The sequence below is a fragment of the Drosophila ficusphila genome, unplaced genomic scaffold, assembly GCF_018152265.1.
Source record: "Drosophila ficusphila isolate 14025-0441.05 unplaced genomic scaffold, ASM1815226v1 contig_198, whole genome shotgun sequence".
Classification (NCBI taxonomy): domain Eukaryota; kingdom Metazoa; phylum Arthropoda; class Insecta; order Diptera; family Drosophilidae; genus Drosophila; species Drosophila ficusphila.
The window spans coordinates 1063735-1088289 of record NW_025064092.1 but is presented as its reverse complement, the minus strand read 5'-3'; the positions used below and the strand labels follow the sequence as shown (position 1 = coordinate 1088289).

The 24555-nt window shown below is 40.2% G+C and overlaps 2 protein-coding genes and 1 long non-coding RNA gene across 5 annotated transcripts; all 3 read right to left on the bottom strand.

Moving 5' to 3' along the window:
* Positions 1–13587: 13587 nt before the first annotated feature.
* Positions 13588–20168, bottom strand: LOC108091095 (E3 ubiquitin-protein ligase ariadne-1). Of its 3 annotated transcripts, none has more exons than XM_017190112.1 (8): positions 19891–20168; positions 18984–19577; positions 17355–17510; positions 17235–17291; positions 16172–16821; positions 15185–15308; positions 14894–15120; positions 13588–14824 (listed from the first exon to the last, which is right to left on the bottom strand). In XM_017190112.1, exons 2-8 carry the CDS (start codon positions 19200–19202, stop codon positions 14743–14745), a joined length of 1515 nt encoding a protein of 504 aa, XP_017045601.1. In that variant the 5' UTR covers positions 19203–19577; positions 19891–20168; the 3' UTR covers positions 13588–14742. The 3 variants fall into 3 exon arrangements, with proteins under 3 accessions (XP_017045601.1, XP_017045600.1, XP_017045602.1); XM_017190111.1 differs by having other exon boundaries at positions 19960–20168; XM_017190113.1 differs by having other exon boundaries at positions 19998–20168.
* Positions 20169–20370: 202 nt separating this feature from the next.
* On the bottom strand, positions 20371–21677 carry LOC108091031. The gene is made up of 2 exons (XR_001771366.2): positions 21260–21677; positions 20371–21154 (listed from the first exon to the last, which is right to left on the bottom strand). It is a non-coding gene; the product is annotated as an uncharacterized LOC108091031 (long non-coding RNA).
* Positions 21678–22192: 515 nt separating this feature from the next.
* On the bottom strand, positions 22193–24320 carry LOC108091116 (transcription factor grauzone). The gene is made up of 4 exons (XM_017190142.1): positions 24092–24320; positions 23367–24031; positions 23115–23312; positions 22193–22873 (listed from the first exon to the last, which is right to left on the bottom strand). Exons 1-4 carry the CDS (start codon positions 24215–24217, stop codon positions 22237–22239), a joined length of 1626 nt encoding a protein of 541 aa, XP_017045631.1. The 5' UTR covers positions 24218–24320; the 3' UTR covers positions 22193–22236.
* Between the last annotated feature and the right edge of the window lie 235 nt (positions 24321–24555).

Here is a 24555-nt window from a genome sequence, read left to right as displayed (position 1 = left end):
ACAATCGGGCACGGCACACACATGCACCCAAATATATACTATACATAACATATATATAGATATATCGCTTTGGTTCGGGGTCTATGTAGCCGCCTTAATACAATGTATGGGTGGCACAATAAAAATACGCTTCTTTCTGGCCGTCTCTCTATTCGGTTTTCCCTGGATCTTTTCTCTCGCTTGGCAGCATTGACTAAACCGTCCGACGATTTGGCCATGTTCCACCTACTCTGCTTGTGAGGCAGCTGGTCATCCGGAATCCAAGAACTAGCATCTGGCATCTTGCACCTGGAGTCCAACTGGGAGTCGCGATTCCCAAGTTTTGCGAACCCCAGTTCGGTTCTTTTCTGTTTTGTTTGATTTTGTTTGGTTTGACTTGGTTTCTCTGACTCTCTGGCTGACCCCGATTTATTTTTAGAAGTGCACTAAAAATAAATGCGAAGGTCGAACCGTAATTGCCTGGGCTTTGGCGGGGTATTTTTTTTGGGGGGGGGGGGGGGGGGAGGTAAAGGAGGGCAGAAGAAGCAGGAAGCGGACTCCGACTTGGACGCACAACTGCATAAGGTCAAAGTGTCAACTGCAACGAAAGCAGCATCGGCATCAGCATCCACTGCCACCGAAACCGAAACCGAAACCAAAACCGAAACCAGAACAGAACAGAACCGAACCGAAACAGAAACCGAATCGGTTGCGAATCGGGTTCGGTTCGGGTCGGTTTAGCTCTCGGATCGGATCGGATCGGATCGGGCTGGGCTCCATCTCCGTTCGCCATTCATCTGCGGGGCCAATGGGCAATGTCAAACAGGTGTGCAGGCGCCGTCGACGTCATTGCCGCTGCATGCAACATAAATCATCATCGCCATCGCCATCGCCATCACCCATCCCCGTCATCCGCGTCATCATCCCATCATCCGACCCTATTCCCGGCCAGATCCCATCCTTTCCAGCGGAGGCTCCGGTGCTAGTCCAACCCGATACCCATCCCGGCACCAATTACCAGGTACAGAGCCAATTATTCACGTTCGCGGTGTCCAGGACATCACGAATTCGAGGCGCAGCTAACCCCGTCGAGCCCTTGAATATATCATGCAACCAGGTGTGGCAACAATTCTGTGTGGAACAGCAGCGGAAACCGAAGATGCCAGGACACAAAAGATGCGCTTCGCGGCACAATCTCTGGGACGATTTTAATTAGACTCACTGTTTGTAGAATTAAATCACACCGGCTTTAAGCTAAAGCGGCAGAGAGAACTTAAGCTAATTAAAAGTAATTTTTTAAAGTCTCTATTTTCAGTCAATTCATTCTAACGACCTTAAGGACTACCTAGACTTTCAAATTTAACCTAATATACTTATTGTTAGTATTCAGTAATCAAAGCGATGGGTCAATGGTCCAAAAGTTCCATGATGAATTTATTAAATACATATAGTCACAATAAAATCAAGACTGTTGTAATAATAAGATTTAAGTTATATACTAGGTAATTGGAAAAATAATAGAAAACGTAACTGAATTTGCAATGGACGAACATAAGGTCTTACTTTATACAAAAAGGTCAGAACTAAAACAATAAATGAATATTAAAAAAATTTTTGTTTTTTATCAAGTCTTTGATCCATAATGCAATATATATAAAGGAGCAAATTAGGGATATATAATCTATAAATATCTGGAGAAATTCATCTAGAAGTTTATGCAAAAGTTAAAGTTATATACGGTATACCTATAATTTTTTTTATTTTCAAAAGTAATTCCAGGTAATGCAGTAAACCCTATGCTATTGATATATAAAACTCTTAAGTCCAAAAGTTCGTAAAAAGTGTATAAACTTTTTTTAAAAAAAGTTCCCGTTTCTACTGTTTTTTATTTTTTTTAAATCCGTTTATAAGCTAACTAAACTTTGTTTGACGCGTATTTGAATATTTAAAAACGACGAGTAGTAAATACTGGTACATCCATTGCAAAGTTGATTTTTGGAAATCTTAAAGTTTATATTGCCTAATTGGTTCTGCAGTTCGCAAGAGTCTGACATTTTAGCGCGTTTTGTTTGGGTAGAACTTCTGCGTCTTATCCTTTCTTGAGGCTTTTGTAAAGTTGACTTCGTTGATTGTTTGGCAGGGAATTAGGAATAGGCGAGGGGTGCCGGACTTTTGACTTTCTGCCGTCTGGCCACGCCCCTCCTCCTGCCTCCTGCCTCCTGCCTCACCCTCACACTCCCTCTCTCCCACTCTCCCACGCTCTTTCTCTCTCTCTCTCTCATTCTTTATCGCTTTCTTTGTTCCTTTTGGCGTCTGCTAACACAGTGACCTAGTGCCGAATGCCAAATGCCGAAATATCCGAATTGCGTTGAAAAAGGAGCACGAAGGCTCCTCCGGCCAGTGACGTCACGGCTGGCATTCATTCACAGGATGTGAGGTACATCGCCATGCATCGAGCGGTTGATGGGCAGCCGCTCTGCAAATGGGAAATTTTCATTGAGAAACGCCAGCATTGAGCAGCTGAGCAGCGGAACAGCTCCGCACTTGAAATTCTGAGCATCAGGGCAACTAAATATCCAGCAGCAAAGGACCCAGCCCCAAAAAAAGAGAGAGAGGGACGGAGACCCCGAACGCGACCCAGACATAATCTGCAAAGGACACTGTGTGCGACATCAGCGATGCGATGCCATGCGATGCGCTGCTGCTGCGGCCGCAGTCGCCGTCGCTGCCGCCGTCGACGTCGCGCATTTGAGCCTGGTCATGGGTTTACGTTCTCGATGCCAGCATCTGGGAAAATCAGTCGGAAACTCGCCTCCAAGCCAACCAGATGTGAGCGCTCTAGCCAGCAAAGCTGAAATAACTAAAGATAACTAAAGTCTGGCGCCAAAAAGATAATTTATTTTGTTTTTTTTTTAAGTGCAAGTGATGAAGAAGTGAAGCAGTTGGCTCAGCGATGGCACGGGGAGTCCCCGAATTCCCGGTTCCCTGTTCTACGTGCGAGTTCCACTAGGCAAGTTTTGAGATCGTTTTTAAAAAACAAAAACTTGACACGTTGAGCTCGTTCGTGGGATGGACAACTCCAGCTTTCGCAAGAAATCAACAACAGTTTTAAAAAGTGTTTCAAGTAAGTACCGAAAATATGAAAGAATCCAAGAACAGTTTTTGGTACGTTTTTCATTCCACACTTTAAATTATTTTGTTTAAATATTGGCTCCCAGCATTTCAAAAACTATTAGCTCCTAGAGATAAACGTAAAAATATAATGGCATATGCATTATATGAATATATAAGTTTATCCAACTTACTTTTATTAAAACATCAGACCCCTGTATAAAATGTAAATATAAAAAATCTCAGTGTATATTAACAGTAATGAAACAACAATAATTTTTAAAACACCTAAAAACCCCAAAAAAAATCATGTTTTAATTCGCGTTGGTTTGACATTAGTCATCAATAACCAACAAATCAATTAAAATAACTCATGCTTCGAAAAATACTCCTTTAAATTTCCAAACAACATAAATTTGCCGTTCCTACCAAGCTAAACGGTTTTGGGTTACAGCACAAATTGATTTTCGATCGGAAACTTGTTTCAAAAACTGACAACAGGCGGGAGACAGTAAACTGAGTTAAAAAGTTAAATACCACCGCAAAGTTTCTAATTAAAAATACAATTATTTTCGCTTTGAAATTGATACGCTTTTTATGAAGAGCTTTCTACTGCTAATTATATTCTTAATCAAAAAATTAGAAGAAGCTCACAGTAAAAGTTGGTAATATGTAAAGTTGGAAACTCCGAACACCCACTGAAGCAATCTCAACTCGAATGCCACACTTTCTGTTCACTCTGTTTATCCTGTGTGCGAAATCGCTGCCTGCTTTCAGGGGCAACCCAAACATTGTTGACCCTGCCCCTCTTTGTTGTTATTCTCTGGGGCGCTGAAAGGGGGTGGCACTGGGTGGCGATGGGTGGTGATGAATGTTGCTCGGCGTTGCTGGGATGTTGTCGCACCAGCAACATGTGACGAGCCACCAGAGCCTGCAGAGGCCATTTACCCGCCGCCGCTGACGTCATCGTCGCCACCGAGCAGATGCTGCGATTTGCAGACCCAGTAACCCAGTGACGATTCCAAGACGAAGTCCCCCCAAAGACGACCCGAAGCGACCGCGGAGCCAAGAGGAGGGGGCGTTGGCGGGGTGAAAGTGGCTGGAGAAAGTGAAAGGGAAATGGCTGGGCACATGGCGAGAAAAGGCGAAAACAATGTCGGCACCTCCGTGTCTTCATCTCGCATAATGTTTAATCTGAAAGATATCTAAAAGATATAAAATTGATAAAAAAAAAACAACAACATCACAGCCACAATAATTAAAGTAATCAAGTTACTTTATACAACCAAAAACCCTAAACAAAAGCAGCTGCTGGAGTTTTAAAAGCACCTAGAAAGGTACCTAAAAGTATGTAGTAGTAAGCATTATATATAAAAACCAAATAAGATTTAAACGTAACTACATTATACATAAACACATTTTTAAAACATATAACTAAATGAACTATACATATATGGCTTATGACATGATTTTTCTGGGTGAACGCACTTTTGCTTATTCAACGTTTTTAATAACAGTGTGCCTTAAAAAAATAGTGTGTACATTTGTTTAACATTATATTAAATATTATTTATATATTCAATATGTGAAGTGTTTAAAATGTTCCATAGAAGCTAAGGTTAATGACGATTAAAGGCCAGGTAATTGTAACAATGATATGACTTTCCTGCTTGTTAAAACTTAATACATTAACTAAAAATGGGTATACATATAAAATTAAGCATTTGTTTATTTTGTAAAGTTTTTAAATACCTTCTGCTATTTGTGTAACACACACACCAAAAAAATAAACTTTTTTTTATTATTATTTTATTTGAGTATCCCGGAATTGCGGAAATTTTCTCAGTGTTAGAACAAGGGAAAGGGGCGTTTGCAACGTCACTGCGGCGGGGCGTAGTGTCCTAGATTTTCGGGGGGCGGCTATTTTCAACAGCACTTTCCCACTTCGCCCCACCGCTCCTCCGATTTCTATTTGCATTCTCCCTTCGCAAGGATTTTTCCGCCATTTCATTCCGCTCTCGATTATCTTGAAGCACTGTGACGTAGCAGCGAAGGTCGCCGCTCCGCCCCCCCCCCCCTCTCCACCTCCCCATCCCCTTTCTACGTGTCCCTCTCTCTTCTGCAAAGGACACGAGTGACGCGCTAACAAGAGTTTACAGAAGTGTATGTTGCCATTTAATTACAACGTTATTTCATGAATATTGATTGAAATCAACTTTGACAGGCAGCCAAAACAAAAGACGTTTGCAACGATAGCCTTCGGCTAATTTGATATGCATATGGGGATTTCCACAAAAAGCTCCAACAGGCCAAAAATCCAATACTTTAATTTAAACGACTTTTTTTTACAACGTTTTTCTTTAGCATTTTATTAAGCATTTAATATTTTTTGTGTATTTGTTAGAACTTTTAAAATTATAGTAAGTAAACTACAATATATTGTTGCGCAACATTTTCAAATATTATTATATATTTATATATTACATATATATATATATATATATATATATATACATATATATACGTTATAATTACGGAATTTATTCGTTGTCCTTTCCATTTTCCTTTAAATTGCTTCAATTAATTCTGACCATCACACACACATTTTCTATGAGTACTTTAATTATTTTGTTAAAAATAATCACATTTTCCTTGAAAATTAATTAAATTACATTGAACATTCCAACTTTCGAGGCGAAAGAAGTAAAAGTTTTGCAAATATGCTGACCCATGGCTTATTTGAAATTTATTAGGTTGCTAAGAGAATGAACTTGTTTCAAGCACCTGTTCAATTGAATTAGGAATTCATACCAATTTTAAAGTTACGCTTTGCTGTCAATGTTTTGTTTCCGTTCTTTCTCTTAATCTAATAAAAGCTAAGTTGCAGCATTTTATCGAGTAAGGGTACATCTTGTCGTCTAAAAACACATATAAATGGATGTATTATCTGATTATCTTTTAAACGGTTAATATTGCGAAAAATTAAACTGATTTAAATTCTGAAAAATTGCTTTACCGCGAACTGTTCAGTGCCACTGATTTAAAGATTAACCTGCATTTTATTTAAATGTATTTTGTGAAGTGTTTGTTATTAAAATGATTTGCATGCCCAGGAAAGATCCTTGTCTAAAACCGATTTCAAAACCGATCTAAAACTGATTCCATCGATTAGTATTTTAATTGCTTACCACTACGGTTGCTTGTTTAATTTTTTAAAACGATCGAAAAACTATCTTTCATTGCGCTTTTAAATTTGAATGCTACGCAATACTTATTTATTTAAAAACATTTTTATCCGCAAATCAAAAAGTTGCACACCTGAATCGGAAAGTTCCTTTTCATGTAATTTCCATGATCCAACTATGTTAGGCCAGCCTGTAGAATTTTAAAATTTTTATAATATATTAAATCGCTTTATATTTTAGCTTTTCAGCCCATCATGTTACTTATTGAACCTTACTTCAAGGTAGTATCTCAATTAAATTAAATACCCTTGTCTTATTTCTTTCTCTGCGTTACCCTAACTTTAATATCTTCATTCCATATGTATTCATTTTACTTACAGGAAATCAATATAATACACTTTATACATCGATATGTCCAAAAGCGGTTCTTTGGAGTTACTATATTTTTTCGGCCATATCAATTATGATTTCCGACCAGCAAACCATCGGGGAGCAGCAATGTAAATGTAAATGCAGTGACAATTGTGAAAAGCTGTCGGAAATTATGGTTTCCCAAGTCGGCAAACGAATCGACTGATCGCCGGCCTCCTTGCCGCAGACAATCTGTCACTTGATACGCGCTAAGCCACCATTACCTTTACCGTTACCGTTACCGTTACCTTGTTGAGATTCCCCGCTAAACACAGGCACACTTTTGTACGGGCGCTGACCAGCGAAGCATTCCAATTCCCTGGCCCCCAGATGCCGTACAAGTGCTCCGGGCAGCGGGCAGCGGGTAGCGGGAAAAATGTTATTTAATTTTTGTGACGCCCCCGGGTGGACATGGGGATGAAGCGGGGGCTCTCTTTCTCTCCCTCTCCCTCTCCCGCTCCCTCTCTCTCTTTCCAGCCCAACACCAGCACCACCACCATTACCATTGATTGTGGCAGTTGCACTCGCAGTTGCAGTTGCAGTTGCACATCTCCCGGCGGATCATATTTCGCCAGCGGGACTTTGGCTTCTGCTTCTGGTCAAGCACCCCGAATGGCCGTCCAGAAAGACAATGGCAACTCAACCTGCCTCAATGTCTGGCTCCTCTGGCGGCGCTTTCGATTTTTGGGATTCGTTCTCCCTCCAGTTCCAAGCCCCCGTTCCAAGCCCCAAGCCCCTAACCCCAACCCGAACCCAAACCCCAGCCCAATAGCAAGCCCTATGGCAAACCTATGGCAAAGTGAAAGCCCAAGCACAAACCAAGCCAAACCAACGCTGAAAAGTAGGCAGCCTTTGGCTGCAGCGACGCCTCGCACAGTGGGACACACACTAATGCGCCCCTAATAATATTACACACACATCTAAGTCTTCGGCCAACACGGACGGGGCGTACTTGGCCGGAGCGCAGTGAGAGGGATGCGACGCCTCTGCCCGCCGCTGCCGGCGTCGCTGCTGCGACCACCTGCCACTATAAAAGGTGAGCGCCGCACCGAACAATGTCTCAGTTATATGGCGTTAATTAAGCGACAACCAGCGAAGAGTCCAGGATGATCCTGCCGGAACATTTACACACACACACTGTTTTTTTTTTCAAGTGCCCCACAGGATACTAGTTCAATTTTTTTTGCCGTGATTCAGTGCCCAGGATTGGCCAACCAAAACCGAAAACCGAAACCATAACCGAAACCGAAACCGGAACCGGAACCAAAACCTATTTTCCAATTGAAAATCAATAAACCAGCCGGACCCGTTAAATACTATATATATTATTCAAAAACGTGCCGAGACCCCGAAGCCTGGAATTTCGACCATATGTCGGGGGCATCATCATCATTTATTCAGCAATGTAGAGTCGGTTCGGCAATGTCCCAGTCCGTTCGTCCATCCAAACCCAATCCCCACTCTACTTGAGTTCCCCAGTGATTTGTCGAGTGCGTCGCTCGCCGAAAGGTACTTATTGCAGCTGCTGGCCACTGCACAAGATTAGACTTAAGACTCTTGTGCGTGTGACAGCGGCTATTGTAAGAGGCCATAGAAGCAACAGAACAGCACAGAACTGAACAAAACAAATCCAGGCAGCCAGTCAGCCAGCCAGCCAGCCAGCCAGCAGCCCATCGCCATTGGCCAACAATCGAGGCCCGATCACCGCTGAAGCCCTAGAAGCCCCGTCTAATGCAATTATTACAAGCGCCAGTCATATTATATGATGAGGGAAAAGGTACACGAATCCACATTTTAAATGCCATAAGCAAACACATTTCAAATGTCTAAACAAAAAACAACCAAGTTGCAACAAAAGAATGGAACCTGAAGAGGATTAACCTTTGGTTGGACTTAAGCCAAGCGATGTTAGAATCAGTTCTTGGCAAATAAACTTTTCGCGTAAATTATATTTACAAAGCTACTTAGTTTTTATCACGCTGATAAATATAGTTATAACTATTTATTTATTTATTTATTATATAAAGTTTGTTGCCCTCCTAAAGCTTCCCATTGGTAAATGTAAAAACGTATTTTTTATTTCTAATTTAAATTAAAAAAAGGAAAAGGATTGGTTGAGTAAATTACTATATACAAGCACTTCGTTGTTGTATGATATGGGGTAAATATAAAAAACTATTCAATTAAATTGTTTAAAATAGAATGTATGTAGATAAAATTTCTTTCCAGTAGTAAACAAGATATATCATCAACTGTAACAAGGAATACAAACATCTCAACATTTCATTACTGTGTAGCAGGTATCATTTTTAAAGCGTAACCATTATTTTCTTGGTTTTTAATTCTTCGAACCTTAAGACAATTCGAATGATGTCGTGTCAACTGAACTCATTAACTTTGTTTGCAGATACGTTTTTGTTACAAGGTTTTTTCGATTATTTTATAGCAGCTATATGTTATTGCCGCTCGATCTCGACATTTATAGATACTACTTACAATTGCAATTAACAATTAGAATTATTATTTTAACAATGTACAGAAAAGACTCTAAAACTGAGAGGCTATATATAATATATCGACATAGATGATGCTAATTCGGGGTCTGAAGTTCCTTTTTCAATTTAAATATTTATTTTCAATAATAAATCTGAACAAAATATTGGAAAAACGATAGGGAAATTTAAATAACCTTTGAGTTTTCTAAATACACATAACATGGCGACTTTATTGTCAAGCCGTGAATACTTGTTTGAATGGATGTATTCGTTCAAGTAAAAGTAACTCCAATATTTACCATTAGTTCTTACCTTGGTTTTCTTGGCTTTCGCCTTTTACTTATTCATTATTTTAAAAATTGTTGGTAATTGGGTTGTGCAAGAGAACCAGGTACCAGATTCTACTTGCCCAAAGCAGGTACTACATATAATTATCAATAGAATAAAACATATATTGTTAATTGAAAATTACATTACTACTGTACTAAATTACATTACTACAAAGTATATGTATGTATGGTAAGATGTTTGAAATTGCACAACTAGACCTGGCGAACGAGAATCTCATAAAAGTCGTAAAAAAGTCAAGCGGATGAGTACAACCAGGATACCCAGCTATTTTTGGAGGGTGTCTACTTATAGTTACACTGCTGGTCAAAAGGTAAGAATCCCACGTTAATTCATATTTCTTAGGCTTATAACTGTTATATATTCTACAAAACTCGTGTTTCCTTATCACCAAATTGTTTTCCTCTTTTGTGTGCTTTACGCGTAAGCCAACCCAAAACATGTTCTAGTACAATAAGATCTGGAGAACAAGAACATACCAACTTTAGTTAGGAAAATAACATCATGACAACTTGAGCGTTATGAACAGGAGCAGGATCCACTGAATTGGGCCAGAAAGATCGTTCGGTTTTCGAACTACTGACTCCAACAATAAATTGTTGCAAACGAATTTAATCTCCTCTTCAAAAAAATAGGGCAATTGGTAAAAAAAACATAATGGCAACCCACGCCATACCTTCTCCTTCACGCCTGTTCTGGCGACTTAAATATAAATTTTGCTGAAAACCAAGCCATCTTAATTAAATACTCAATTGTTAAGATGCTCTACTTTTTTATTACATGTTGATAAGAAAAAATTGCGGTTAAGCCCGCTAATTCCATTCTTAAGATTTTTCGTTCTGCTATTTACAGTTTTTCGGGACTCAAAGCGCGGTGGGTATTCTTCAGGATCCTTATTATATTGATCAACAGTTATATTCAGGATCCTTATTATATTGATCAACAGTTATATTCAGGATCCTTATTATATTGATCAACAGTTACATTAACAGTTACCAGTTATTCACACTTAGCAACCGCTGTATTAGTCTTTTCAGCTCTGCTTAAAAGTTTTCGGTTTTGAACATCCCCAATCGTGTTTCAAAAGGTGATCGCATATCAAGTATGAGAACACGCTCTTTAAAGGTATGTTATTAAATTTATAGATCTGAAAACCAATGGGAAGTTTATAAATTTTTTTTTATGTATTTTTTAAGTGTAGAATTTGTACAGCATATGTTAAGTACCTTGACAACAAATGGAAAAATAAACCAAATCTCAGCATAGAAATGAGGATAACATATACATATATCAGCCTTATTGGCTCCTTATTGTTTTGCTGAATCCTTGCCTTTTGAGACGCCTCAAAGGTCTCGCTGGGAGTAAATTTCCAGCTAGTAGGCTACCATATGATGACTGTTTGGGCTGGGATATCAACAGTAGGTAAACAATGAATAGTGGAGCGGTCCAAGCACACTGACCTGTGGTACCCCTGCTCTCATTCGAAAGTTATCGGAGTATATATCCCTAACTTTGACCTTAAACTCAAGAAATGGAAAATTTATAAAAATTAAAAAGAAATATAATATATTATTATTATTTGTAATTTGAAACTTAAGCCACAGGAAATAGAGAAAAGCCATAGCTGCAGCGGCTTTCGGCTGAAATATAATATAATAAATACATATAATAATAAATAATAATAAATAATAATAAAAAAAATATACTTTTATAAAAAACAGGAATGCTTCGACTACCTGACATCAGATGAACAATAATACTCCGATCAAAAACTTCAATTTGCTTGGAAACTTTGCATAACCATCTAATACTGCACCATTAAAACAATGAGTAGAACGCGAATCGTAGTTTTAACTTTAACTATAAAGTACTTATTAACAAATGGAGCTGACTGGTTACCACATAGACACATTCAAAAAATTAAAATAAAACATTCAGGGAACTCTTTTTAAAAAACTCGGCATAGACTCGTTGTCTTTTGTGGTACAAAAGTAACAAAATTAGGTAATTATTATTTTCATAGAACTTCATACGAGCTTCAAGGATACACAAGGCCTGTTTGCCGAAGATAACTTTCGTTAAAAATTTATTTAAATGAAATTTATCCTCCTTTACCCTATGGCATTAAAAATGTCTTAAGGGGGTCTTCCTATGTGATGGGTTGAAAAAAACGATTTTTTTTTTTTTTCATAAATTGCTCCCTTAACATGTCTAGAATACGGTAGTAAAGCGATTTTAGAAAATTCGAAGTCGTTTTAAAGATACAGCAGTTAAAAGAAAGAGCGGTTCGAAGCGCTGAGTTGGCAGTTAGAAACTTTAAACGCGTTTTTCTCAAAACTGTGTTTTTCAAACTTTCCTCCATTGTATCTCAGAAACGGCTGGACCGAATTACTTGAAATTTACAGGGCACACTCAATATATGTAAACGCATGGAATGAACTATTATCAATCGAAAATTTTCAAAACTTCGATTTTTTTATAGCAAAAAACAAAAAAAAGAACGCCAAATTTGCAACTTTTTTTCAAATGTCTATCAAAAATCCAATTTTTTTATATTCATTTGATTGTAGTTCATTCCGTGCATTTAAGCCTACAAATTAAAACCCCGTTTATTTTTTTTTTTCTGATAAGCCGATCAGCCGGAATCGTGGAGGAAGTGGGAGCTCTTTTTTTCGAGGCGGGGGTGTTCAGAGCGCTGTAACTCTAGTTTGACCGAATATTTTTTGCTGAAATTTTTTATTTATACTGTCCAAATATGTGTTAATAAATGATAAAAAACTTGAAGCTCTAAATATTTACTGGTCGTAGAAAAAAAAATCCTAAAATAACCCTAAAAAACAGGCCGTCACATAGGAAGACCCCCTTAAAAAATCATTGCGAGATGGGAACGTAAGTCGTTACGAATTGAAAACCAACAAAATAATTGCAAACTTTTAGCAATCAGTTATCTGAATATGCGTTTGGCAGATAATTTCCGTTTGCAAGGAAAACTGTCGCAGGACCTTCTTTCTGTGAAGAGTGGTTTACCTTTGGGGCGATTACCAACAAGTTAATTTGAGTGCAAAGCTGACAAGGATGAAGTACAAGATTTATTAAGAGTAAGTATGTAAGTGCACAATCCATACTTCCATACTATCCATGCTTTCATACTATCCATACTTCCAGACTATCCATACTTCCATACTATCCATGCTTTCATACTATCCATACTTCCAGACTATCCATATTAATATTACCAGCGAAGCGGGCACAGGACCTCTAGTTTAATATATTCTGTGGCTGCCAAAAAATGTAGCAGATTTTGAGCGTAAATTAGCAGGTAAAAAATTCAATTAATTGCGCTGCTTACAAATAACTAGAATCTCAATTAAAGAAGCCAAGATTGTCATTGCCATTAAAGTTTTTTCGATCTCTCGGGCAGACAAAGATAAACCCGTCTGATGATCCAAACCCAGAATATATACACTTCATAGGATCGCAAGGGTTTCTTCCACCTGTAAAATAAACGGATGTTAATACTCCCCCTCATCTTAAAACAGACAAATAAATGTTTTTAAAGTTTTTATTTTCACTAATTGTTGCAACATTTCATCTTTAATTATACATACATAGTTTCTCATAATTTTTACAGCTTTTTTATATATATTTTTTATTCCACATTATGGTATTTTTTCATTTTCTTTCAATTTGAACAACTTTAAACTTTTTACATCAATTTAATTTCAATGAGTTTTCCATTTAGTTTTGTTTATAAATATAATTTTTTCTGTATTTATTGTTTTTAAGAATATAGAGAATGCTGAAAACGGAAACTTGGTAAAAGGATCCAACGCCTTCTTAGCGGGGGGCGTGGCAAGTCGAGTTTCGGGTGTTACACGTGCACTTTTGTGTGTTTGTGGGCGGGCTAGGAAACCATGGACAAAACTGTTCTCATTTATATACAACGATTTGCCGCCAACTCAAGGAGGTCGCTCCAAGGATCCAAGGATCCCCCTGTCTCTCTCCCCCCATCAACTATACATTTTTTTTCGTCTATATAACTCAACTCAGAGTGTGTGTTTCGGGTCGGGGGTATCGGCATGTTCTCCGATTTGTGCTGAGGCAAAGTTCACTTGGGTTATCGTTAGCGCGGTTGGGAGCACTGAACCTGGGGATCCACCCGGCTCCAATTAACATTTACAATATTCGAGGGGCCATTACGAACTATGAATGGGGCGTAGCTCTGCTCCCACCACAAAAACAAAGCTTCTCCGATCGTATCGCGAAATCGGAAACGTTTACATTTCATCATATATGTATGCTAAGCACAATTGTTTATTGAACAGAAAATAGAAAGGGAATAGGCAATTAGGCAATTAGGCAATTAAATTAAATAGGGGCTTAACAAACTGGAAGAAATTCGAAATTCAAAATCGAACTGAGATTGTAACTAAAGAACATTAACGCTAACTTGAAGCCTGAACAGGGTAGGAAACGGGACGTTGAAGGGTCCAAGGACGTTGGGCAGGTGGAAAGGAAGCTGGGCAAGTGTTTTTGCTTACATGTGTTGTTTATTTCACATATGTTTAGGTTCTATTGCTGGCTTGTTTCCTGGTTTTTCATTCGTGGAGCTTTGAATTCACTAACTTTTCGTTTTTTGTTTTGTTTTGTTTTTCTTTAGTTTTTGATAACATGAAGATCTCTTTGCAATCGGTTAACATCAAATAAGTTTGTAACTGTTGATTATTTACTATATATATATGCTGTTGCTGCTTCTGATCCTTGTGACTGGTTGTGTGAGTGTGTCCAAGTGTGTGTCTCTATCTGATTCTGTCTTGCTTAGTGTCCTGATGCTCATTATGATGATCATTACGAAGAAAAATATATACGTAATTATATATTTGTTATAGCGCTTCTCTCTGTGGTTTCGCAAATGCTTTGAAATGGTTTCTCATTCCGTATTCCGTATTCCGTATTGCAATTTCTAATCTGGGATACATTCTGCAAGATCTCCGCGTTACTTTCCTTTTGCCTTTCCGTGTAGCAGCTGCGTTATCCTTAACTTTTGTTCAACTTCTTCGGCTTCGGTTACTGTGTGGGTGGGTGGTATTGGTTTTGCGGATGAGGGATAGTGTTTGGTGCTGTTTGGATGCTGGGTGGGGAGGCGTTTAGCGGGAACTACACTTCGACTGCCTGCCGCTCAGCTTAGCTTAGTTATCCAGCCATGACTCTCGTCATTCTGTGTACTCCCACCAATCCGTATCGTAGCCCTCGTGCACGTGCTTCAGCAGCAGAGAGCACCGCTTTTCGCAATACCTTATCGGAAATGGAATGGAAATCATCGAGGGATTAGGGGATTACTAGGTCAGAAGCTCGCACACTCACCTGTACTTATCCTGCACTTTCTGTTTAATATCAGCCAAATTCTCGGATGTAATATCACGTTCCAAATACTCGGACAACGTCTCGGTTGCCGACTCCAAGTCCTTTTGATTATCCTCGAATATAATGGATTGATTGTTCTTCTTCAAGTAATACGCAAACACGTATGTGTACATGAGGGTCTGGCGGCACTGGCAAAGTATGTCGACAGCCTTTTTCAGAAATTGCACCTGCAATCGCAACGAGACTCGCTGATTAATCCCTGCTTTCTGGTAGAGTATTCTTCGAGCTTACCTCAATCCAGGACATGTTGTGCTGCTGCATCTCCTCCATTTTCTGTTTCACAGATGCATACAATTTGTTCTCAAACTTCATCGACTGCATGTGGTTCATGTAGCGATTATAGTAATGAAGATATCTGTAAATCAAGCAATGCAAGTCGTTGACAATTAATGCAAGATCAAACATAAAGAACATATAATTTTGGGGTTACCCATCTTAAAAATATTTAAACTTGTAATATTGGAGCACATCGGTTCATTACATACCTAAGTTCGATTTACAATTGAATTGTCTTTGTTCACTTGTTTACTAGCGATAAAATTATATTGCAAATAAAAGCTGATTCATTCATTTCCTTAGCTTACAATCGTTATCACTAACAATAGCTAATAAGCAGATAAATAAGCGCGTACATGATTAGGCACTAAAAGGCATTTTCAGTAAATTGCGTGGAATATAAGACACCGCTGAGAGATTTAAACCGCTTTTAGTAACCACATTTTAATTTCAAATTTCGTTAAGTACAAGCGTTGATAAACCAAATGGATTAAATTTTATGTCTTGTACACAAGGTGGTACTATCATCTTGAGAACATTTAATTTCTCATCTGTTAAATCTGCATTTCAATAAAAAAAAATCAAAGGAATAATTTAATTTGCTTAATGATGTTGTATAGTAAAATCAACACTAGTTTTAGTTGTGTTTACTTTTCATTAGTTGAAGCCAAAGTCACGACGAACCAAATGCTTTTACTGACTAACTTTTTAAAGCAATACAAAATCATAGATGCCACAAACTCTCTTGTGGATTAAAAACATTTTAAAAAGTATGCTGGGGGAAAGGGACCTTGTTTTTTCGCCTTATCCTATTGAGTTTTTGGCTCAACAAAAAACTTATGTATGCTTGCCTTTTCAAAAGATGTTTTTTGTCAAAGTTTTTTAAAAGCTGTTAGTAACTAAAAAACCAATAGTTGAACATTTATGAAGGGAAAAGCTCACCTGGCCAGCGAGGAACGCAGCTTCTCCTGTGCATCGCGGGCGGTCTTGGCTTCGTCCTCGTCGTAGCGATTGCAGTTGTACCAGGAGGAGCCGTGCGGCTCCCAGGAGCCAAGGCAGACCCAGCAGAACTCGTGCTTGCAGTTCTGGTTCTTGCAAACCATGTGGTTGCAGCCGCCATCCTTCTCAATGGTCACGCTGCACTTGGGACACTCTTTGGTATTGGCCGCGATCCAGTTGGACGTCTCCGAGTCGTCGTCGCACTTCTTGATCCACTTCTTCAGCCAGCAGCACTTGACCGGGTCGTGCCAGTTCTCGCCGCAGGCGAAGCAGAAGACATGGCCGCACTTGCAGTGGACGCGACGTGGCTCCGCACAGGGCACCTTAACCGCGTAGGTGCAGTCGACGGACGGACACCAGCGCAGCAGCTGGTTGCACTCCACAAAGCTATTGGTGATCAGCTGCTGGTACTTAACCCGCACCCGTGGCTCCAGCACCAGCTTGGTGACGGTCACGTCGTCCACCAGGATATCACAGCCGTGCGCCGCGCACGAGATGGTCTGGCCCAGACCCTCCGTCACGATTTTCGTTGTCAGATACTCGCGCCAACAAATCATGCAGAATCGGTGTCCGCACTCCAGTCCGGTCATGGACTAAATGGGGAAAACAGAACAGAGCTATTAGTCAAATATGCATCATTTAAATAGGTTATTAATATTTCATTTGATAATAAGTCTCCTGCCGCCTATCAATACTGATCTTATGTGTTTCTCTTTTTTTTTTGACAACGTGTGATAACCGAGCAGAAGCAGATTCCGCCAGGTGAGTTCAAATAAATGGGGACAATCAAAAATTATAAATCAGGCAACTAAAATATTGATAAGGTCAAACAATAAAATAATTGATAAAATAGAAATGAAGTCTTTTACAATATTATAGATTTGAAAGGCTAAGCAGCGCCCGAGCATTATAATCAGATAAGGGGTTTTTTTTGGCCAACTAGAAATTCCAATGGCTAATTGGTAGCCCAACAAGAAAAGGGTGTTCCTCCTTCGGCGCAACTTACATCTGGCGGCAGCAAAGAAAAGCATATTTCACACTCTTCGCACTGACTTCGTGCGGTCTGGAAAAAAAAGATTGAATGCATTAGATGGTATGAAAAATGGAGCCTTAGCACTCAGCTCACCTTTTGTCTGACCGATTCGGTGGCGTTGGTGAAAGGATTTATGACGTGTGCGCATTTGAAGAACTCCTCGTTGTTTTCGTCGAAGTACTTCTCAAAGAGTTTCTCCTTGTCCCACTTGAAGTGATTCAGCAGTATCCGCGTCATTGGTGTGGGGAGCTGTGGGCATAAGACGGGGAACAGCGCAAATGTAAGTGAATGATGGCTAATATATGGGTCTGACAAGAGGGAAGAAGGTTTGTGTGTTTGAATCCCAATTGGCCTCGAAATCAATGCCAAATCATTAATTACTTTTACCTTTTTGTTGGTATAAAGTTTTGAATAAACGATATACAAATGTAAAAAAGTATAAAAGAGTATGGACGATTTCATCCACCTTTGAAAGAAAAATGTGAAAATTGCTAAAATTAACATTCAAGAGAAATTTGAAAGTGTTATATTTAACTGACAATTAGCTACAGAATATATGTGCATCAAACGAAAAGCGTGTCAACACAAAAAGTCAACATTTCAGTAAAGTGAACTCTATTTTTTTATAATGAAATACAATCTTTTCTTTAAATCTTTGGGCAATAAGTTTTGCAAAATTTAATAGAAATAAATAGGTTTATTTTGGTCAACAATAACAACATACAAAATGATTTTAAATTTTGTTCTTGTATCTCGAGAGCAGTGGAAGTGAGAAGGGCGACTTGTAGTCAAGTTTGGCCAAATCAGCTGCAGAAGCGGATGTGGATAAGGGATGCGGATGTGGTATGCGGATCTGGCGACCTTGGGTGCTTGTGTTCCGATTTCACTGGCACTGTCGGCCATCAGCGGACGACCTTCAGCTTATCCCATATCCCAGGCAGAGCGGCGAGCAGACAGAGGGGAATGGACTTGAAATGCGCGAGTACACAAGCACAAAAGTACAAACGTGCAGTACAGTATCTGCTGGGTTAACATTTCATGCGATATTCTGTGGAACTTATGATGAAATTAATAAATTAAATACTTCTTATCGCATTCTGAATTTATTTCTTTTAAAATTCTAATGTTACAGTTAGAGTCAAATATTGTTAATCGAAATTAAATCAACTAGTAAATATTTGTTTATAAATTTCATGTTGGTTTTATGGTTTTGAATTACTAACAACATATCAACATAGTTGTTTTTGGTATTGTGTTAGCTAGGGAATAAGCATTGCAACTGACTCAAGATTCGACTTTTGAAATATGCAAAAATATTTCACAAATCAAATGGACATGATAAGACTCAAAAACTAACACCCGATTAAGACGGTAATAATAAGGAAGATACAATAAGCATATGTTTTTTTTTACAGCCTATTGACTCTTGTTTTGTTTTTTTAGTTTCTCTTCATTCTGAGTCACTAGCGCTCACTGTGCTGCACAGGAAAAAGCCAAAAAGGTCAATAAGTGAATCTAAAGTCAGTAAGCTTAACTGATGATTGTCCTTGGTGGGAAGGTTCGACTGAATTGTTAAACGTTTAAGCTTGTCTACAGAAATACAATGTCATGTCCCTAATGCAAAGTGGCCATAAACTGTAGGGGGAATTCCCTTTTTCCAATTAGGATTGCCTGCTATTAGGTGTTCACTGCACTTGGTTCTCCCACTTCGAAACGTCTTACCTTTAGCAGCACGTTGACATCGTCGATGATCTCCCGCTGGTGTTGCACAATCTCGTCGGTGGTGAGCACCTTGTATTGGTAGTCGTCTTGGTCCAGCTGGCGCTCCGCGGAACTCGGAAGGTCCACCTCCATGCCGAAGTCGTCATCTCCGTCGTCGCCCGAGGAAACGTTGCCCGAATCGACATTATCGCAGAAATCATTGTCATTGTCCGAGTCCATTTTTTGATTTCTGTTTTGCGCCTCTGCTTTTGCTTGGCTGCTCCTTCGCAATTCTCTTTTCCTCTACCTTCGTCTCTTCCTGTTCCTGTTCCTCTCTTCACTACCGTTCCCTTCTCAGCTCCCCTCCTTGTTCTACGCTTTAGTGGCTTTGTTTTCCTCTGGCTTTCCTTTGGTTTTACTGTTGCTTTTGTCTTTTTCTCCTGTCCCGTTTTCTACTTGCTTTTGTTTACGTTTTTGCGCAGCCCTTTTCTCCCGTCGTTGTTGTCGGGCTGTGCTAGACAAGCCCGTTGCGTTTTTTCCACGACTTTTGCACCAGTTTCACACTTATCACTAACTTTTTTAATTTGCTGCTGATTTTAATGCTGTGTGCTGCTGCTGTTTTTTTTGGGGGAAAAGAAAAATACATATGTGAGATTTTCTAATGACAATTGGAGAGCCTTGGGCTCTGTCAGCGCGGTCATACTGGCGGCGGTATTTTACACAGTACGGTCACACCCCTCTGTTCACTTAACAGAATCTAACTGCTGATTTAACAGCGAAAAGCAAGAATAACAGGGCACCTGCACTATGTTAACTATGTGTGCATGTGGGTGCACGTATTATTATGTACACAATGACTTTTTTCGCTGTTTCTCTTTTTATTTTCCTTATAAGCAGATTATGTTGTTTTCAAGGCAATTACACATACTAGTAAACTTGAGCTGGTTCACACACACACATACGCAGATTACGTGTGTATTGCCACACGCACACTCACTCGAAAAACTTATGCCTTTTTGTTGACTTTTTACGCACTTATGCCACCGTAGAAACACTAGCTCATATCACAAATTGTTTCCGTCTCAACATCGGGCTTAATAGCATGGCATTCTGGCGTTGACGTTTGATTTTAAAAATCGATTTAAATGCACGAGCATTTTGAAACATTCATTTCGAGAAATGGTATTCAGTGTGGCCGTCTTTGAAGATGATAGGGAAACTTAAACATTGTTAGCATGGGCTCGCACCTATAAAAAAGCCTTTGCGGACAACCAACAACCGGTAGGTCTGGCAGCACTTCAAGTCCCAAAAATTAAAATGTCGATCGTGGAAAGCCTTCAAATTTTCCGTTACTTTGGCGCCAACAAAATGGCGACCATGAGTTAACCATAAAAATGAAAGCACTTGCTTCTTGTTTTTTTTACTGCATTTATTGGCAATTCATCGTTTATTTACACAAAATTAGTAACACTAAAGCCGTCTCGTTCTTATCCAGCACGATCTATCTTCTCTTTCTCTTTCAGTCAGGAATAAGAAAGAGTCCACCTCTCTATAACCGTCCTGCTCTAAATGCGTTGTAGGGGTTTCTTCAGAATTGAATAAGTTTCGTACAACATTTATGGTTATACAAAATTTACAAATTCATTTGTTGTTTAGACTGGTTAAGGCGCGTAAAACGTTACATGTATTTGTGTAATTTGTGTTATTTGCAACATTTTACACGCCATTTAAGACTTTTCTATGGTTCATAGCGGCTTGTAAAACGTTACGTCTTTTGGCAAATTGTTCGTGTATTGTTTTACAGCTTGACAAACGAGTCAACCACGAAAACAATTATGTGTGTTGATTTCAAATAATCTTTATCATCTTACTGCTTGTAAGACAAATTAATTGAAACTTTTCGATTACAAGAAATCAAGCGTTTGAGAAGGAGCGACCATTACTTTTGTTCTTTCGCTTTGGAAAACGTTTCGAACCGATCTCCAAAGCTCCAAATGTATGTAACACCATACCTACCAATTAGATGATCGTCTTGGCGCCCTAAACGGAAGAGAAGAAGAAATGATTAGAATTGTCGGCAATCTCCCGCTTGGTTTAAAGTCGTCTCTAGGTTACGACAAAAAGGGAAATATCCTCAAAGCAAAACCAGGCTGGTCCTAAATGTAACACGCTCACTTGAAGTTTGTACAAGACTGAAAGGGAAAGCGGAGAAAAAAGGAATATATTAATAGGTCACCACCATTTTGTTTGTCACCAACTTGTGTGTGTGTATACGTTGCACCGCGTGGATTACTCACCATGACAATGGAAACTGTACCACGTTGATATAACTTCTTTAACGGCCTCAATTTAAGTCTTAGTCAATTTTTTACAAAGTTCTACGAAAAGGAGAAAACTAAGAGCAAATGCAAATTGAATGCATAATCGGTGTGTATGTACACCAGAAAATTAAAACTTGGTCTGTAGGTGCAATGATGGTGAGGGACCAAAAAAGTCTAATTTAATTTTTTAAATCAAAAATAAAGCAAAAAAAAATATTATAACTTGATTTTCTTTAAGGTTTTGTTTACCCAAACTTCTCAAATTAAAAATAAATCCTAGCTAAAAACTGTGAAATGCTTTCTACCGAACCGAACCTCTGAGTTACTTCTGCTAGTGTGACCAGCCACCATCTAGCCATTCTAGCCTTGGATGCTTTCAGGTTTTGTCCACAGTAATGATGCACCGAAATACTGAAAATAGTGGGAATGGAATGAAGGGGAAGGGAAAACAAAGGGATTTCCTAAGCTAATATATTTTAATAATTCCAAGACATTCTTCGGCCTAAATATTAAAGAAAATTGTACCCTTATGCTATCGATTTTGGAACCGATTCTTTCAAACTCAACAAAATCCCTCTATTTTTAGTTTTAGTTTTTTCGTTATTTAAGCAATTATGGAGAAAAGGCATTTCCATCCGTTACCCTTAATCCTTTACATTTAAGCCATCTTTAATGCTTTATAAACCGTAGTTCAGAAAAAGTTTTTAAATATTACTCAAAGTGTATTTTAAGTCCATAAGCCTTAAGTTTTGGTGACATTGAGACAAATTCTGAGCTCGTACCTTTTCGTCTAGAACAACTTACTCTCTACATTATGTATATTTAATAGTTTTGCTTTAAAATGGAATAATTGTAAAGTTCTTTTTATTTAGAGTGATTTATGAAAAGAATCAAATAAAAAGGCAGCAGTTTGTATATCATTCCCCATGCGTTTATTTAGTTTTTGGAATCGATCAGTCATTCATGACGCCCACATCCATGGCGTGGTCCAGTTCCTTTCCGCCGGCGGCCAGGACGTCGAGCAGCAGGTCGCCCTTGTCCTTGCGCTTGCTGGGCCGCACCTTCCTCTGCTGCTGCAGGGCGGCCACCTGGGCGGCGTGCATCTGGCGGCGGTGCTTGTGCATGTTGCCCGAGTTCTTGAAGGTGCGCTCGCAGAAGGCGCACTCGTACAGATCCTGCCCGGTGTGGGTGGCCGTGTGCTCTTCGAGGCCCCGGCTGCTCTTGAACTCCTTGCCGCAGTGCGTGCACTTGTAGTACTCCTTCGGGTGGTGGTAGCGGATGTGGGCCGCCAGCTTCGCCCGCGAGCCCTTCTCCAGACCGCACTGCTCGCACCTCCACTGGCGGAGCGAGGCGGCGTCCAGGTGCATGTACATGTGCTTTCGCAGGCTGTTCTCGTCGGACAGCCACACCTGACACTCCTGGCACTGCACCTCCGGCAGCTGGGAGCCCTCGCGGTGAACGGTGCGCTTGTGCACCAGCAGGTTTTGCTTCGTCTTGAACTTGGCGCCGCATGAGTCGCAGATGAAGGGCACGAAGGCGGGGTCATGGGTGCGTCGCATGTGCAGTCGCAGGTCCACGGCGGTTCGAAAGCTTTTGACAGAAAAACATAGTTAGTTAGTGTGATCACTGATCAGCATACAATAAGCAATAAGCACACAATTTTACAGTTCACTTAACAAGACTTTAACCCATTGAACTGAAACCGACTTTAATATAGATTCAAATATTCAAGTTCGAGCCCAACTTCCTGAAAGCGTACATTAAGCCTGTTCCAAGCGGGCCCGATAACAAATGCGTTCTGGTGTGCTTTCCGTCGTCCCCATTAACTTACGATCTGTCGCAGTGCTTGCATTGCTCCTTTCGCTCCTGCTGATGTACCCTGGAGTGGATGGTGAGCAGGAACTGTTTGGAGAACCGCTTGGAGCACTGGTCGCAAGCAAAGCTCAGTTCGTCCTCGTTGGAGTGAAAGCGCAGCATGTGCACATCGTAGCTAATCCGGCTGACCAGCTGCTTGGAGCAGATCTTGCACCTGAAGTTCGTTCGTTAATAGGGGTTACACGAAATGCTTGTGCTGACCAAGTACCTAAAGTAGTCTGGATCGTTGTGCATGCGAAGGTGGTCCACGTAGAGGGCCCGCTTTTTGTAGCGCCGCTGGCAGCAGACAACGTATCCGGCGGACTGGTGCTGGTTGCGGAAGTGCCTCTTCATCTCGGCAAAGCTCTGGAACTGATCGTCGCTGCCGCACATGCAGCACTCCAGGCGACCGTGCAAGGCAATATAGCTGTCCATTTCCCGACTATTGCTGCTCCGGCTCTCGGGATCGCCCTCGGCGTCCTCATCCTCGTCCGCCTCCTCCGTTTGGTGGCGCTTCGTCTTGGCCTTGGCCTTTACGATCCGGCTCTTGGGGGCTGTGGCTGCGCGCGGCCGCATGCTGCGCCTGATGGGCGAAGGCAAGCGCATCTTTTGCCGTGTGGTTGTCCGACAGCTGCTGCTCCTGCTGCTGCTGGCATCACCATCGATCTCGTTGCACTCCTCGTTGTCTGCCGCAGCAGGACTTACGTCGATCTCAGGCTCACACAAAATTTGGGCCTTGGTGTCCGGGTCCTCGTCCTCCGAAAAGGGCTCGATCTTAAGTTGCTGCAGGCCCAGCTGCTTCTTCATTACCATGGAGCAGAACTGTTCAAAGTCGGCCAACTGCTGCCAACACTGGGTACACAGACACTTGGACACGGCATCGTTGGGCAGGAGCTGGCAAGGGGAATGCAATTCAGAAATATAAATAGTTTAAATCAAATTCCAATTGCCTACCACCAGCTGCAAGTGCTTCTCAATAAGCTCCGCCAGATTGGAGGGCGCCAATTGATCGGAGGTGTCCTCATGGTCGAAGATTGGCACGCTGTGCTCCGCATCGTCCAGGCAGAGGCGGCATATCATTGCTTTACGACTGCAAGCACACCAATTAATTTAATTAATTGCCTGGCAAATTCAGTTTACGAGACTTCGTCGCCGAGTTGCCAGATCGTGGGAAGAATCAACGTCCAGCGACAGAGATGCCAAAGCGGAAGAAAGGAACAAGCTATTATTTCAGCACTTAGTTTGACCTATACGCATAAAAAAATTAGCAGAAAAACGTAATTTTATTACCCAGCAAAAAATTAACTCTTAAAGCTCATATTGATTTGATTTTTTTTAAATTGAAATGAAATTCATAATCTAGTTACTGAATTGTGGCTGATCAAGATTTAAGGCAAGGTCTAAGGATGCTAAGTCCT